General features: G+C 49.9%; 2 protein-coding genes across 8 annotated transcripts in view; both read left to right on the plus strand.

Annotated features, from left to right (window-relative positions):
• The window catches only part of RAD54L2 (RAD54 like 2), an 84742-nt gene extending 79003 nt beyond the window's left edge, over positions 1 to 5739 (plus strand). Inside the window, exons 21-22 of one of the 2 annotated variants that reach the window (XM_024746463.1) lie at positions 2342 to 2434; positions 4283 to 5738. In XM_024746463.1, coding sequence (XP_024602231.1) covers positions 2342 to 2434; positions 4283 to 5277 — 1088 coding nt within the window. In that variant the 3' untranslated portion in view covers positions 5278 to 5738. Of the gene's footprint in view, positions 1 to 2341; positions 2435 to 4282 lie in introns of both variants that reach the window. The other variant, XM_024746464.1, reaches the window with a different exon arrangement.
• Positions 5740 to 12528: 6789 nt separating this feature from the next.
• Positions 12529 to 14836, plus strand: part of TEX264 (testis expressed 264, ER-phagy receptor) — a 29299-nt gene continuing 26991 nt past the window's right edge. The window contains exons 1-2 of one of the 6 annotated variants that reach the window (XM_024746466.1): positions 12529 to 12626; positions 13623 to 13698. The gene's annotated coding sequence lies outside the window, so the exon portion shown is untranslated. Of the gene's footprint in view, positions 12627 to 13005; positions 13115 to 13213; positions 13370 to 13622; positions 13699 to 14836 lie in introns of those variants that run through there. The other 5 variants (XM_024746467.1, XM_024746469.1, XM_024746468.1 and 2 more) reach the window with 5 other exon arrangements.

Genomic DNA, 14836 nt, shown 5'->3' on the forward strand with positions numbered 1-14836 from the left:
AAGGGCTTATTCCCTACCTTTGGTTGAGAGTGGTGGGCTGGCAAGCAAAATAAATACGTATGGTTTGAGCTAGAGAGAAGATAGGAATCATCCTATAGGAGTGTAACACGTGGGGGAAACATGAGAAAATGACATTTCTAGGAGCTTAGCCGAGTTGGGGTAGGCTCAAAGGATATCTGTCAGTGGCTTAAAAGAAAGGAGTTAGGGTCCCTGCATTCCTATATTTTGCCATCGTTTTTATGGAGAATCTTGGAGTGGGTTTGGATACACACAGTGTTTTGTATTGGTCTCAGCCTATCAATAGTATCAGCTAGGAATGCCTGGGGCACTCATCCAGTCCTGTAGTACTTGTGGCAAGCCCCCACATACATTTCCCCAGAGCCAGTGTTGTGGCTAGACCAGCCCTTGTGGTTCTTATTATGATTGCAAGATGCACCTCAGCAACAATCATCAAGGAACTTTGAAAAAACAAGGTTTACTACTCACAGGTCCTGTGGGGTACATGGCACACTCAAGGGCCACACAGGAAGGTTGTGGGTAGAGAGAGAGAGAAAGAGATTGTGGACCTGGGTCTCTATCTTTATTAGGGTCCAAGAGTGGGGTGGCTAGGGTTTCGCAGGTTCACTCTTTATTGGTGAATTTATTTATGTTTTTGGCCACGCCATGCAGCTCGTGGGATCTTAATTCTGCAACCAGGGATCAAACTTGTTCCCCCTGCAGTGGAAGCACAGAGTCCTAACCACTGAACCACCAGGGAAGTCCCTTGGTGAATTTAAAACATAAGAATGGGAATTAGTGTGTGGGAAGGGAAGAGCGAGCTCACTCAAGGGTTAGTTACCTAGGTTACCTCAGGCTTTCTAAAAAGGAACTTCTCAAGGGAGGGAGCAGCCTGGTTCCTTACCTAGTAGTTTAGCTAGTAGCTGTGCCGTACAGCTGGCAGTTTGTTTACCCAAGATGGATGTCTTTGAAATGGATGTCTGAGCAGTCAAAGGCTTAATGTCTAGCACTTACACTACACACAGGGAGGCCAGAATCAGAGGGAATGAGCTGTGGAATGGGTTATAAGCCAACATGTTTATTGTTGTGCCGTCTTACCTACTTGCTTAGAGTGGGGTGGACGTCTCTGATTAGAAAATGTAGTGGGTGGATGAATAAGTATACCTGGGTTGCATGACAGAATTTTCCAGTGTGGCCATTTGAAAAGTCCACTGCCTCTGGCCTCCTTATGGAGTTCTCCAGATGAGATTGCTGGAGAAATCTGGGCTGGATGGTGTTAGGACACAGCTGAAGCCTATCTTTCATGTCAGCCTCTGCTGTGTGAGGCTCCCCGAGGGTCTTTGTTTAGTAAGGAGATTTTGCCCTGGCCTCTGTTGGGTTAAAGTACTTTTAGTTTCAGGGAAAAGATGCCATGAAATACATGACACCCAGAGAAGGTCATATGTAGCCCCCTTACTGGGTTCTTCCTGGCCTAGAGCAGGGGTATGCAAACTGTGGGCCACGGACCAGATCATGCCTGCTTCCTGTTACTGTACCTCTGAGCCAAGAATGGGTTTTACATTTTCAACCATTTTCAGTTGGTTGAAAAAAAAATCAAAAGTATAGTATTCTGTGACGTGAAAGCGATATGAAATTCACATTTCAGTGTCCATAAATAAAGACCTTTGGAGCACAGCTACACCCAGCTGTCATGTTACAGCAGCAGAGTAGTTGCAACAGAGACCTTATGGCTCACAGAGCCAAAAATATTTACTAACTGACCCTTTAAGAAAAAGTTTTTTGACCTCTGGCCAAGAGGCAGCCCTACCAAGAGATAGATCAAATGACATGCTCAAGACCAAGGAAAGGTTGACTAGTGCTGTGTGGGAATAGAATACCCATCTTGAATTATTCCTGCCAAGGGAGGGGTGTTATTGAGGAAATAAGGCTCCTTCCAGATCAAGAGGACCTGGGCCAGAACAGAAGGAGCCAATTTACTCTCTTTCACAGCACCCTATTTATTTCCTCCATTGCATTTAACCTTTCCTGATATTTTCTAGTATAACTGTCTATCTCCCCCTCTAGAGTTAAGCTCCGTGAGACAGGGCCCTTTTCTGTCTTGTGTACTTCAGTGTCTAGAACAGTGTCTGGTATATGGTAGTCACGCAGTCAGTGTTTGTGGAATAAGTGAGTAATATTGGATCCACAGCTTAGTCATCCCACTCCTCACTTCAGGGATATTGAGAGAGGATGTGACACCAGTTTTATAGCTGTTTCTGAGCCCACAGTGCCCAGGCCTGGAGTTTCCCAGGGTTGGCTGTATTGCATGTCTGCTCCTAACAGTCTTCCTCATGTTTCTTCTTAGGGACATACATCCGTACCAGTGATGGGCGAATCTTTGCTGTCCGGGCGACTGGCAAACCAAAGGCCCCTGAAGATGGTCAGATGGCTGCCTCAGGTATAGTGGCTTCTACTTTCCGTTGACCTACATGGCATTTTTTGGGGGGTTTGGTTTGTAATTAATTTATTTTTTGAATAGATAATGTGTACATGGTTCACAATTCAAAGGGTACAAGAAGGGGTAAAGTGAAAAGTAAGTTTTTCTTCCTTCATACTCCCAGCCATCCATTGCTCCTTCCTGGAGGTGCTACTCCTGTTTTGTTTGGTTTGTTTGTTTGTTTTATAGATTTATTTATTTTTATTTATTTATTTTTGGCTGCGTTGGGTCTTTGTTTCTGCTCGCGGGCTTTCTCTAGTTGCAGCAAGTGGGAGCCACTCTTTGCCACGGTGCGTGGGCCCCTCATTGCAGTGGCCTCTCCCGTTGCAGAGCACGGGCTCGGTGCGCAGGCCCCATCAGTTGTGGCATGCAGGCTCAGCAGTTGTGGCCCTCGGGCTCCAGAGCACAGGCTCAGCAGTTGTGGCACACAGGCCTAGCTGCTCTGTGGCATGTGGAATCCTCCCAGACCAGGGCTCGAACCCATGTTCCCTGCATTGGCAGGCAGATTCCCAACCACTGTGCCACCAGGGAAGTCCCTCCTGTTGTTGTTTTGTTTTGTTTTGTTTTAAAAGATATTCTATACATATACATGGTACAGGGATATGTATGTGCGCACGTGTGTATCTGTGTATATTAAAAAAATGTATATATGTATATAACTTTTCTTTGCATTTTTAAAACAAATGCTAATTTACTGTAATATACTGTTTGATCTTTTCTTCGTTCACTAGTGTATCTCAGTGCTTGTTCCTTATCCTTTCTGTAAATGTTCCTCAGTGAAGCTTTGCACAAGATGCAGTTAGATGGGTATAATACAGTGCATTACCGAGTTCCCTGTCCCTGGACATTTAGATTGTTGTGCTCCACCATTACAGTACTGGTTCACAGTCATATGGGTGTATCTATAGGAAAAATTCCTAGAAGTGGGATTTGCCACATCAAAGAGTATATGTGTGGCACATTAACAATGTTAGGAACTCTTGCAAAAGTCCCCTCTGTGGGAGTGGTTCTCACTTATCCTCCCACCATGAGGTATGAGGGTATGAGAGCTAGATTGCTCTTGTTCTCAGCTTTTATCATGGAAATTGAGAGACATGCAGACAAGTTGAAAGAACAGCACTGTGAGCACCCATGTATCCTGCAGCTAGATCCAATGACTGTTATCATTCTCATAAACTTTCTTCTCTCTCCTCCTTCCTATTATTTGAACTATTTGTAAGTTGAAGACATCATGTCATTTCATCCCTAAATATTTCAGCACACATTTGCTAAGATTAAGGACATACTCCTCCTAGTCACAAAACCATTATCGCACTAAAAAGAGTTAACAATTCCATAATATTCCCTACTAGTCAGGCCATTTTCAGATTTCCCAGTTGCCCCATTCACTTTCATGGCCATGGATTCTGTTTTGTTTTTAACCAGGATGGACTGCTTTTTGAACTTCATTTTCCTCTTTTCTCCCATCCTGGTCACTGACCATCTTTGCCCCCAGAAGGAGTGTGACTAAAAGAATATCTTTCAGCATTTCATATCCTTTATTTCATAGGATCCAGCTTGGTGGAGTTTTACGGGGAACTGGGGTACAGAGAAGTTACATGTCTTTGCATGGATAGACTTGTTTCCTAGATCAAAGGACTTCTTTCTTTGTGATTGGGAAAAATTGACTGGGTGATGTTGTTTGCACATCAAACTATTTGAATTTGGGGGACCACAGGACAGGATTTTTTTTTTTAATGGAATCTTGTCTTACACCCGCCTTCTCTCCCTGACCATTCTGGTTCTCAGTTACCTACATTTCGTCCCCAGGTTCCCAGGGGCCTTCTCTCGAGTCTACAAGCAACGGCAGACACAGTGCCTCATCACCCAAAGCCCCCGACCCTGAGGGGCTGGCCAGGCCTGTCTCTCCAGACAGCCCGGAGATCATCAGTGAGCTCCAGCAGTATGCAGATGTGGCTGCTGCCCGGGAATCCCGTCAGAGCTCCCCAAGCTCCAATGCTGCCCTGCCTGGCCCCCCAGCTCAACTTGTGGACAGCAGTGCTGTTCCTGGGACAGCTCTTGGGACTGAACCTAGACATGGGGGTCATTGCCTCAATAGTTCCCTCTTGGTGACCGGCCAGCCCTGTGGTGACAGGCACCCAGTGTTGGACTTAAGGGGCCACAAGCGAAAGTTGGCCACACCACCTGCTGCCCAGGAGTCAGCCCGCCGGCGGTCCAGGAAGGGCCATCTGCCAGCCCCCGTGCAGCCGTATGAACACGGGTATCCAGTTTCTGGCGGGTTTGCCATGCCACCCGTCTCCTTAAACCATAACCTCACCCCACCCTTCACCTCCCAGGCTGGGGAGAATTCCCTGTTTATGGGCAGTACCCCCTCCTACTACCAGCTGTCCAATTTGCTGGCAGATGCCCGCCTGGTGTTTCCAGTGACTACTGACCCTCTGGTGCCAGCAGGCCCCGTCAGTTCCTCTTCCACGGCTACCTCAGTCACTGCCAGCAACCCCTCCTTCATGCTCAACCCCTCTGTACCAGGGATACTACCCAGCTACTCACTCCCATTCTCACAGCCACTCCTGTCCGAGCCGAGGATGTTTGCGCCTTTTCCTTCCCCTGTCTTGCCCAGCAACCTTTCACGGGGCATGTCTGTCTACCCAGGCTACATATCCCCACATGCAGGCTACCCAGCTGGCGGCCTTCTCCGGTCCCAGGTGCCTCCATTTGACTCTCATGAGGTTGCTGAGGTGGGGTTCAGCTCCAATGATGATGAGGATAAGGACGATGATGTAATAGAGGTCACTGGGAAATAGCTGGGGAGCCCCTCTGCAGCTCACTCGGGGCCCCAGCAGGTTGCCCACCAAGATGGAAGGCAGCAATCTGGGCTTTCTGAGAATAGGGCACTTGGCAGGAGGGAAAGAAAGAGGACAAAGAAGGGTGGTTGACCATAGGTGGCAGGGCTCTGTTGCTGTTTAACAAAAGAGGCAAAAATAATCCAACAGAGCAGCAATAGTGGGAAATCAGGGACCTAAAACAGGAATGGAGAGGCAGGGCAGTCTGCCTCTCTTCCTGCCTGCCTTGCTTATGCTGTCTGCTTGCTTGCTTGCCCATCTGAGGGTAGATGCTCACATCCCATTTCTGTCTTTGGGAACATTCTCTCCCGAGAGAGCTGCCTTACTGGGTGATTTAGCTTGGCCTGGAGAGGGAAGGGGAGGGAGGGAGGGTAAGAGAAGAAGGGTAGGCAGACTGAGATTCCACGTGAAGTGGAATCCTTTTAGGGGGTGGGAAAGAAGCAGACCAGGTGTGTGTGTGTGTGTGTGTGTGTGTGTGCCTGTGTGTGTGTGTTTATGTTTGTACTTACATGTATGTAACAGAGCAGGGGTGAAGGCGGGTGGGAAGGGAGGGAGGGAGGGACTAAGGGGGAAACTAAGAAATGAATTTATCTTTTGTAAAATGGAAATCAGAGTGTGGTGGTTCATGGCAACTATTAGTATGAACATCAGGGTGAGCCCAGGAGAAGAGCCATGGAAACCACAAGTTTCCTTCTACTTGGGTGAAGACAAGGCCCAGCTAACCCACGTCCCTGGTTATCAGAGCCAGACTTGTTTTAAAATTTGGGGGAAATTATTAGCGAAAATGGGCATTACTAATCTGTGTCTCTTTCCCCAGTGGCTGTCTCTGAGCAGATCTCCCTTTCTGGGGTGTGAGATTGTCTGTGTGCAGAGACTGGGAGGGAGAAGCATTGCAGTGTGTGAGTGGGAGGTCATGGAGTTGTGGCCAGAAAAAACATTCTTCACAAGGTTGGAACTGAGCCCCCAGCTGCCTGTTCTGGTGGCCTTTCCTTTTCCTTCTCCATTAGAGAGCTCCATGTTAATTTATTTCTTAAGGGCAATTATTTATTATTTGGACTTTTCATGTGTCTTGGTTCTTTTTTGGGGGGGTGGGAGGGGAGGTTAGGGTAAGGAGGGTAGGAGATGGGAAGGGAAATTTTAAGATATCTCAGACCCCATAGCTGCTGGTGAATAAATCCTGGGTAGATGGTGAATTGACCAAGGAAAGAAAGTTAGGCTTGACCAAGGTTTACACTAAACAACTATGTTTTCAGGAAATGGCCCCTCAGGAAGATCAGGGAATCCTGTGACTGGATAGTTAGTGATGGTGAGACTCATTCCACAGTGCTTGAAATTTAGGATCATGGAGTTTGCAATTGGGAAGTAAGTGACCCCAAATTTGGAGCTGTGTCCTCCTGGGATGACCTTAGGGACAGGCTCTCTATGCTGACTAGTGAAGCTGTGTATAGGTGGCTGCTGGGTTGAGGGAACAGACTGTTGATTTCCTATTGGGAAATGTCTTGGCTTCCTCAACCTATCGGATGATCATTGTGGGCCTGGTGTCTGCTACCTCCATCCTCTTTGAAGGAACATGGAGGAGCCCTTCCTCTGTAGGAGACTTAAATCGTCTTAAAAGAATACGTCAGTCATTCTGGGTCTCTGCCAGGGGCGAGGGGGCATCTAGGCGTTAAGCATAAACACTGGTTGTCTTCATATTGCCTTTTTCCTCCCTGCTGCTAAGACCTTGCTGGGCAGTTCTTTATGATGAACAAACCCTGTCTGGCTTTAGAGCTTTACCACCTACCCATGGGTCCCTCCTCACTGGGCAGCTGCTGCACCTGCCTCTTCCAAGCCCTGGAGGCAACTTAGCCAGCTCACCCCTAGTAGTATCTGCTTGCTTCTGCAACTCTTCTGACCAGCCTGTTTCCATTGTTGGGGAGTCTTAGCACACTCTGGCATATTATCCCCAGAGAAGAGACAAGGAGATGGCTGATGGGTGTGTGTGTGTGTGTGTGTGTGTGCGCGCACTGTTCAGTTACACCAAAAGTGGAACTTAGGGAGCTTGCTTTCTGTATTTTCATAAGCACCCTGTCAGACATTTAACTCTCCTACTTATAGAAGCCTTAGACTTACAATTTAGCTATGCAAATTATTTTAATAATTTAAAAACAGCAGTTCCAACCAGTGCTTTCTCTTTCAGATGCATCCCAAGAATGAATGATGAAGGGACTCAGTTGGAGTGGGCTCTCAGGTTGAGGCTGATTAATGGGAGTAAGCTAGCCTGGATCTCTGATTTGCAGAGCACACTCACAACCTGGGTTACAACTGATGCCTCTAAGGCTCCGGAGCACTGGGATCCCAGAAATTGTGTGTGTCTGTGTGTGTGTGTGTGTGTGGGGAAGGAGGGATATTTCTATGTTCACCTCTAGGAAATCACAGCAGCAAGCTCTGAGAATCCAGAAACTATCCCAGCAAGGAACCGAATCCAGTCACTGGAGGGATGGGCTTTTGAAGGTGCTGGGAAGTCATGGGTGTTCTGAATGGCAGCATGTGCCTGCTCTCTACCCAGTGGTTCCATGGGCTGGGTCTTGCTTCAACTCAGGAGAGGCCATAGTTTTGGGAGGCTGACCTGGCTAGACAAGATTTTCTTTGATATGTGCAGCTTATATTGTGTAAGGGGGTAGGGCTGGGATCATGGGAAATTAAGAGTGCTACTGGTTCCATGGTTTGTTTCGTTGTTTTTTTTTTTTTTATTGAACCTGAAAATACTTTGACTTTTCTGTCGTCTCTTTCTGTGTGCTGGTAGGCAAGCATGCATGCACACCAAACGTAAGCATATGTGTGAGGGTAGCAGGAAATGTCTCAGAGCCCAAGAACCATGTTTTACAGTTTCTTTGATCAGAAACACTTGGTGTTGATGTCCACGCACTGTCCAGGCCTGAGTAAGGGAAGGATGGTGATAAGGGGGAGGGCAGAAGATCAGGTCTAGGTATCTTGCCTCGCTACTGTCTTCCATAGAATGTTTTCAAGGGCCTTTCAAGCCCCATCTGTCTGGTTTAGCCTAAATCCTCAGCCTAGGGAATATAGTACAATTTAATAATTCAGGATTACCATTTGTAATAATGCTTTATTCCCTTTTCTCAGTACCTTTGTAGATAAAAATTCAACAGAGACAGATTAGCCATTTAATTGAGAAAGTAAGTGAACCATGTTGGATCCAGATAGTTTTCTTCAGATTAGATATCTGCAAAGTTTTCACCCCCTTGAGTTATGCTTCTTAAGCATCTTTTGACTTAAGGATGTCTCTGGTCCTTGGAATTCTATTCCCTAGGAATTAGTGTGTGGAATCACTATATACTTGTGATTCACAACTAAATATGAAAATTTCCCACTCCAGGACATGAAGCAAATCGTTGGGGTAATATTTTGCTGATAGGTTGAAACACTCAACCAAACTTTAGCAGTCTGGGTAGGACTGTCACTCCCAAAGCACTCAGCAGAGCAAGGCTCTCTGCTTGTCTTTTCATGCCTGGCATTGCTCTGGAACTGAATCCTCTTCCCATGGGGAAGGTCTTCTGGGGCTTTACATTCCTTGTTCCTAGTGTTCCTGGCCATGACCCCCTTGTGCTTCCCAGTTCCCTGTGATTCCACAGAAGACCAGTCTCTCCTTTCTGAGCCATGGCCTCCTATGCACCCAACTCAGTGACTCTTCCCCCATCAAAACTCCTGAGAGAAGAGCTCCTTCCCCCATTAGTTCCCCAAGAGACTTTCTGGCCCTCTGCTGACTGTTCCCAAGAAATCCACACCTCAAGGTCTGCCTGAGAAGGTTATGCTCTCCATCAGTCACCTTCAGACTCTACTGACTCTTCTCTGCTGTCCTGTGTATTCCACTGTGACCCCTTAATGTCTGTTCTGTGCCACTGGCTTGGCCCTAGGCCTTTTATGAATACCCGAGTCTTACGATGAACTTCCTGAGCAGGCAGTGTCCAACTTCTTTGCTCTTCAGGGACCTTAGTCTGCTCCTTTCCTCTCTCAGAGGTCTATTTGATATAGTAATCTAGTGCATTGGAGAGAGGTAGCTAGACAGGCTGCAGAGTCTGTAAGGCTGGGGGCTGGGAGTGATTTGGGTACTCTCTGTTACCACTACTGGGATAATAATCAGAAAAGAGGGGACCTCATACTGTGACCTGACCCAGGGCCCTCCCCTGGAAGAGAGCTCAGCCCAGGTGTGTGTGTGTGTGTGTGTGTGTGTGTGTGTGTGTGTGTGTGTGTGTGTGACAGAGTGTATGTGTGCACACGCATGCCCTTGTGCACGTGGGTGTAAATTGTTATCTGGTTGTGTTACTCAGGGTGGGCTGGGGACTCACCAGAAGAATCCCCTCAGCCCGCCCAAGACTGTTTTTTTCCTGTACCCTCTCCAGAGGGGTCGGGGAAGGGGGTCCAGGTGGGTTGAGGGGGTCACAATGGATAACCACTAAGGCCACACTGCTGCCAGGAGGAGTGGGGTGAGGGAGAGATGAGGTGGCCCCAGGGACCTGGCACCTGGCTTTGGTTTTCCATCTTCTTTCTTCAGGACACCCCCTGAGGCCTGGGACCTGCGCCTGGCTTTGAGGAACATCTGTAGCTGGGTGTTCCAGCTGCTGGTGTGATCATGGGCTTCCCTCCTCTCTCAGCAGGGCAGGTGCTCCTGCCCCAGAGACTGGGCAACTGGCTGTTTCTATGACGTATTTATTTTTACTTGTGTTTCATGTCACTTTTTTAAAAAAGCAAACAGAACAATTGTAAGTCAGTATAACTGCCTATCAGTTTATTTCTCTTTTTGTAAAATAAAATTTAAACTGAAGAAGGCAGTGTTGTTTGATCAGGGAATTGTCTGAACAGCTGTTTGGCTGGGTGGTGGTGAAAGGGATATAACTTAGAGCATAGTGGATGCTGAGATGGCACCTGTGTAGGTGGGGGGTGGGAACAGAGGGCAGACTGCTGACAGGCTCTTTTTATGCAGTGGGGTTCATTAGGCATTTTCTGCCTTTGCTCACCTGAAGAGGACCGCATTTCCTGGCTCTAGAGGAAACAGCGAAGCTGACTCAGGGTGGCTTGAGGCTAGCTGGTCCCTCAGTCATGGCAAGTCCTGCAGGGGCAGCCCTAACTAGGCTGTGAGTGGCCAGGGATTGGGCACAGCATCAGTGCCTTCAGAGGGGGGGAGATGGCTGGTGGCAGGGTTTGCAGAGCATCTTACATTGCATGTGTGTTCTCCATTTGTCATCTGAATTAGAGCATCTAACCACTGCCTCAGAGAACTAACAAGGGCTTTGGAGCATGAAGAGGTAGGGAAGGAGGGGGTGGTCTATGCTTTAGTTTCCCAAGTTTGGGGAAACATTCTCTGGAATTTACTAAGGGAGAGTTAAAGTGCTTCTGTAGGAATTCTTTGGACAGAGGAAGACAGGAGGAGACAAAGGCCAAGTCTGGGCTCATGAGAGGAGAATATGTGCTATTGGGAGATAGGACTGGGAGTGGGGGCATGGGTGAGGCAGATGGCCAGGTGATCAGCTCTGCTCAGACTTGCTGCAAGGGGTAGTGGAAAGTGCCTGGGCTACTGCCTCCTGGTGGCTATTGGAGGCCTTGCAGGGATCCGGTGGAGATCAGGGCTTGCTTTGTTGGGAACAGCCTGCAATGAAGCCTGGGAGGCTGATGGCCTGCAGCCCCAGTCACAGGCCAACTCTACTTTCACCACAGAGGTGCTGAAGCTCCTAAGGCACACCCTGAACTCTGACGTGGGGCTCTGGAGTTCCCCAACCAAGCTAAGGAAGTGAGCAGACAGGACAAGTTATGAAAGGGCAGCTCCAGACAACAGTTTCGTGGGAGAAGCTCATAGCTTCTGAGAAGCAGAACTGACCATACAGAGGCTGTCTGTCTCTGAGGGTACTGGCCCTTTCTCGTCTCACAGGAAATGCTTCCAAGTGTATAGTCCTCATGCCTGGGGCACCCAAAGGGTTTGATCACGTGCTTGATGTTCATCAGCAAAACAACTGCCACGACCCTGCTAGCCCAGCCCTGAGTGCCTCTGAGGAGTCAGCTACCCATTCCGCTAGTTGGCCCAGAGCCCTGTGGGTGAGGTTCAATCTTCCCTGCCTGTGGGCAGAACAAATGTGAAGCAGAAGGAAAGGAAACCAGCTACAAGTGCCTGTGTGTGTCCGGTCTGCCCTTTGCTAGTACAGTAATGGGATCCACAAAAAGATGATTCACCTCCCAAACATCAATCCTCTATGTGAGGAGCACCAAAGTAGCACTTGGCCCCGCCTGTCTTGTAGCCAATCTTACGAGCATAGTTGTCACCTCCCCCAGCCCCTCCACTGCAAGACTGGGCCTCTCAAGAGGGCGAGGTTTTATCTTTGGGGCCCGAGAAGAGTGCTTTGCTGTTTCTAGATCCTCAGAAATACGAGCTGAAGATTGAACCTGTCTTCAACGAACTTACAGTTGACTTGGGGGGTTATCTAGAATACTTAAGCTAGAAGGGCAGACCTGCCTCCCCCAGCTGCGTCTAGGGCACTGAGGGAGGAGCCTGGAAGGGGGCGTTTCCCCGGTGAGCTCCAGGAGGGCGGGGCCTTGGTTTTGTTCACTTGGTATCCGCAGCCCCTAGAACTGTACTAGCAGGGAGCGGTACTCAATAAATGTTGGATGGATGAATGATCACCCCTGGGCTCCGTTTGAGGGGGGGCGGGAAGGGGGAGGTAAGGGTGGAGTGTTGGAGGTAGGAAGCTGATATTTGCGCTGTCCGGAGATTGGATCCCGCTTCCTCCCTGAGCCTCAGCTGTAAAACGGGAGCAAGTGGCCATGCCTTGCCCGGTCCCCAGGTCTGTCGCGAAGCCTCAGTGAGAGAAAGTAGCAGTAACTAGGGTGGTACAAATGCCAGGCTTTTACTGCCGTGCTGCACTTCCCAAGCCTCTTCAAACGATCCTCTCCGGTGCCGCCTTCCGGGACCCCACACTGCCTCTCTGCTTCCCCTCATGCCTGGGGTGCTCTCGACAACCCAGAAGTTAAGAGGTTGTTCCTAAATCACCATCTGCAACCCAGTAGTTTGTGGGAAGCACGAAGGTACGGGGCGGGCTCGGCCCCTGACAGGCTCGGCCCCTAACAGGCTCACGTTTGTTGCCCTGGATACGGGGCGGGGCAGGCCTCTACCCATCGGGTCCCGCGCGCACGCGCCCACGGCCACGGCCACGTCCTGCCGCGAGAGGGGGCGGAGCGAGCGTGTGCGGCGGGCGCGCGCAGGCTCCGCGGCTGAGCCCCGAGCCGCGTGCGCTGATCGGCGTCCGCGGCGGGCGGCAGCTGAGGTGAGGGCCGGGCCGGGAAGGTGTTCAGGTTGGGACGGCTCCACGCGCGCCGAGCGCCTGGGACCTCCGTCCGTCCGGGCGCAACCTCAGGGCCTCCCGCGTCCCCACCGTGACCCCCCGCGGCGCAGCCGCTCTTTGCATCTCGTCTCGCCCACAGCTCGCCCCGGCCGGTCCAAGGGCCTGAACGCGACCTTGGACCAGCCTACTATCCCGGATCACCCTCTGCCTCGGTCACGGGTGCAGGGCACGCCCGGAGGCAAGGGAGCCAGGGAGGGCGAGGGGGTGGGGAGCACGAAGACTGAGGCTAGAACCGTACTTTAACTCCGCCCCCGTCTCCTGAGGCCGCGCCTCGAAGCGTTGGCTGCAAACTTTTAACTTCCTTTAAGTTGCAGAGGTGCCTGGGACCCCGTGAGGTCGTGGCTGAAAAGAAAAGGGCTGGGTAAATAGGCGAGGCGAGGGTGAGCAGGGGCTGGAAGCCGAGAGTGGAGGTAGCGTCCCGTCCTTTCCGCGCAGGCCCCTCAGACTCCACGTCTTCCCGCGCCCCCCGAGTGCCAAAGTTTTGCCTGCAGCGGGCGCTTTAAGGGCGAGGCCAGCCGCCGCGGCGCATGTGAGCAGCCTCGGGAAGCCAGCGCGGGGCAGCCCGCCCAGACGCTCCGCCTGGGCCTCTAACCTGAGGAGAAACCGAGGCCCGAGAGGGGTCACAACCTGCCCAGGGTCAGCGGCAGGGGCTGTGTCAGGGCCAGGTGCGGTGGCTGGAGCCCTCCAGGAAGAGGGCTCTCCAAGAACGGGGATATATGAGCAGGGGTCTAGTGAAGAGCTGACATTTTTGAGGCGGAATTTGGCTTCTGATTTCCCTAAGGGGTCTGAGGACATGGTGGAGGGTGCAACCTTGTGGCGGGGAGAGAGTTCTTGTAGAGGCCCCTGTGGACTTTCCCTGAAAAGAGATCAGTCAGGGCAGGGTGCCCGGCTCAGTGGTTATTTTCTTTCTGCCCCCAGCCCTGGAGCACTTGGAGCGTTTGGTCCCTGCCGTGCTGGATGCCATGAGTTGCTAAAATTGAGCCTGGCTTTAGAGGTGAGCTTCCCCAGCCCTTCTCCTTCCCTTTCTCTTGAGTAAAGGGGAAATTTCCATTGCCCTGCCTCCTTCCTGGCCTGACCACAGCTCTGCGGCCCCCAGGTACCTTTCACCCCTCTTTTGGGCAGTTTAGGAGGTGAGAGTAAGAGAAATGTGGGAACTAAGCTCCTTTCAGGAGACAGGGAGTGTGCAGCTGAGAGGATGGGGGTAGGTCACAGTGAGGGCTGATCACTCCCAAGATGAGTGGGAGACTTAGATGCTGAGAGCTTCCAGCTGAGAGCCTTGGGTTCAGAGATGTCCAACGTGGATTAAATGCTTGGGCTTTTCTGGAAGTCTTGTTCCCAGGGAGGAGAGAGAAAGTGGAAGTGGGGGCCTAGAATCAGACTACCTGGATTCCCATTGCCTGCATTTTGTCCAGGTGGCTCTATTTAGTACCTTTGTGACCTTGGGCAAGGCTCTTAATCTCTAACCACTTGTTTTTTGATCCATATCCACTTGGTTTTGAGGATTAATGAAGTATCTGTGTTTCAACGTTTAGACAGTGCCTAGCATAGAGTAAGTACTAAGTGGAAGATTTATCATCATTATCATCAAAGAAAACAGGAGTGAAACTAGCTGGGGGGCAGGAACAGGGGTCAATGAGAAGACCAGTGTGAGACACCTCAAGGTCATGATGACAAAGGTTTAGAAGTTTACATTGCGTTTTTTGTGAGACAAACACTGTGTGCACATTGACTCCAAAGAGTTTTTCAGCAAAAAATTTTGATACCCAGAACCCACAGGGAACAAATTATTCCACACAGCTGTTTTCCATAGGGTCAACGTGTTGATTTAAAGCTCCTAAAGCTTTTAAAATTTTTAGTACTTGGGGTGAGAATGTTCTTCCAATGGGTCAGATGCTTCCATTCCTCTTTAAATAGTCTTCTCTGTGATGCGATTTTTTTTTTCCCCCTGGGTGATGCAGGTCAAGCCCTCTGTGTAAGAGGGTTAGTCTTCTGGCCCCAAGTTTCATGGAGTTCCAGGCAGTCTGTCTTGAATGGCTCATACACCAACCTATGTGTTGTGTCGCTAGGCCTGCTCTTTGATAGCTTCTCTGCTTTTTATTTTTTTCTCCCCTGAAACAAGTGTCTTTATTGCT

The sequence above is a fragment of the Neophocaena asiaeorientalis genome, unplaced genomic scaffold, assembly GCF_003031525.2.
Source record: "Neophocaena asiaeorientalis asiaeorientalis breed wild unplaced genomic scaffold, Neophocaena_asiaeorientalis_V1.1 scaffold251, whole genome shotgun sequence".
NCBI classification, from domain to species: domain Eukaryota; kingdom Metazoa; phylum Chordata; class Mammalia; order Artiodactyla; family Phocoenidae; genus Neophocaena; species Neophocaena asiaeorientalis.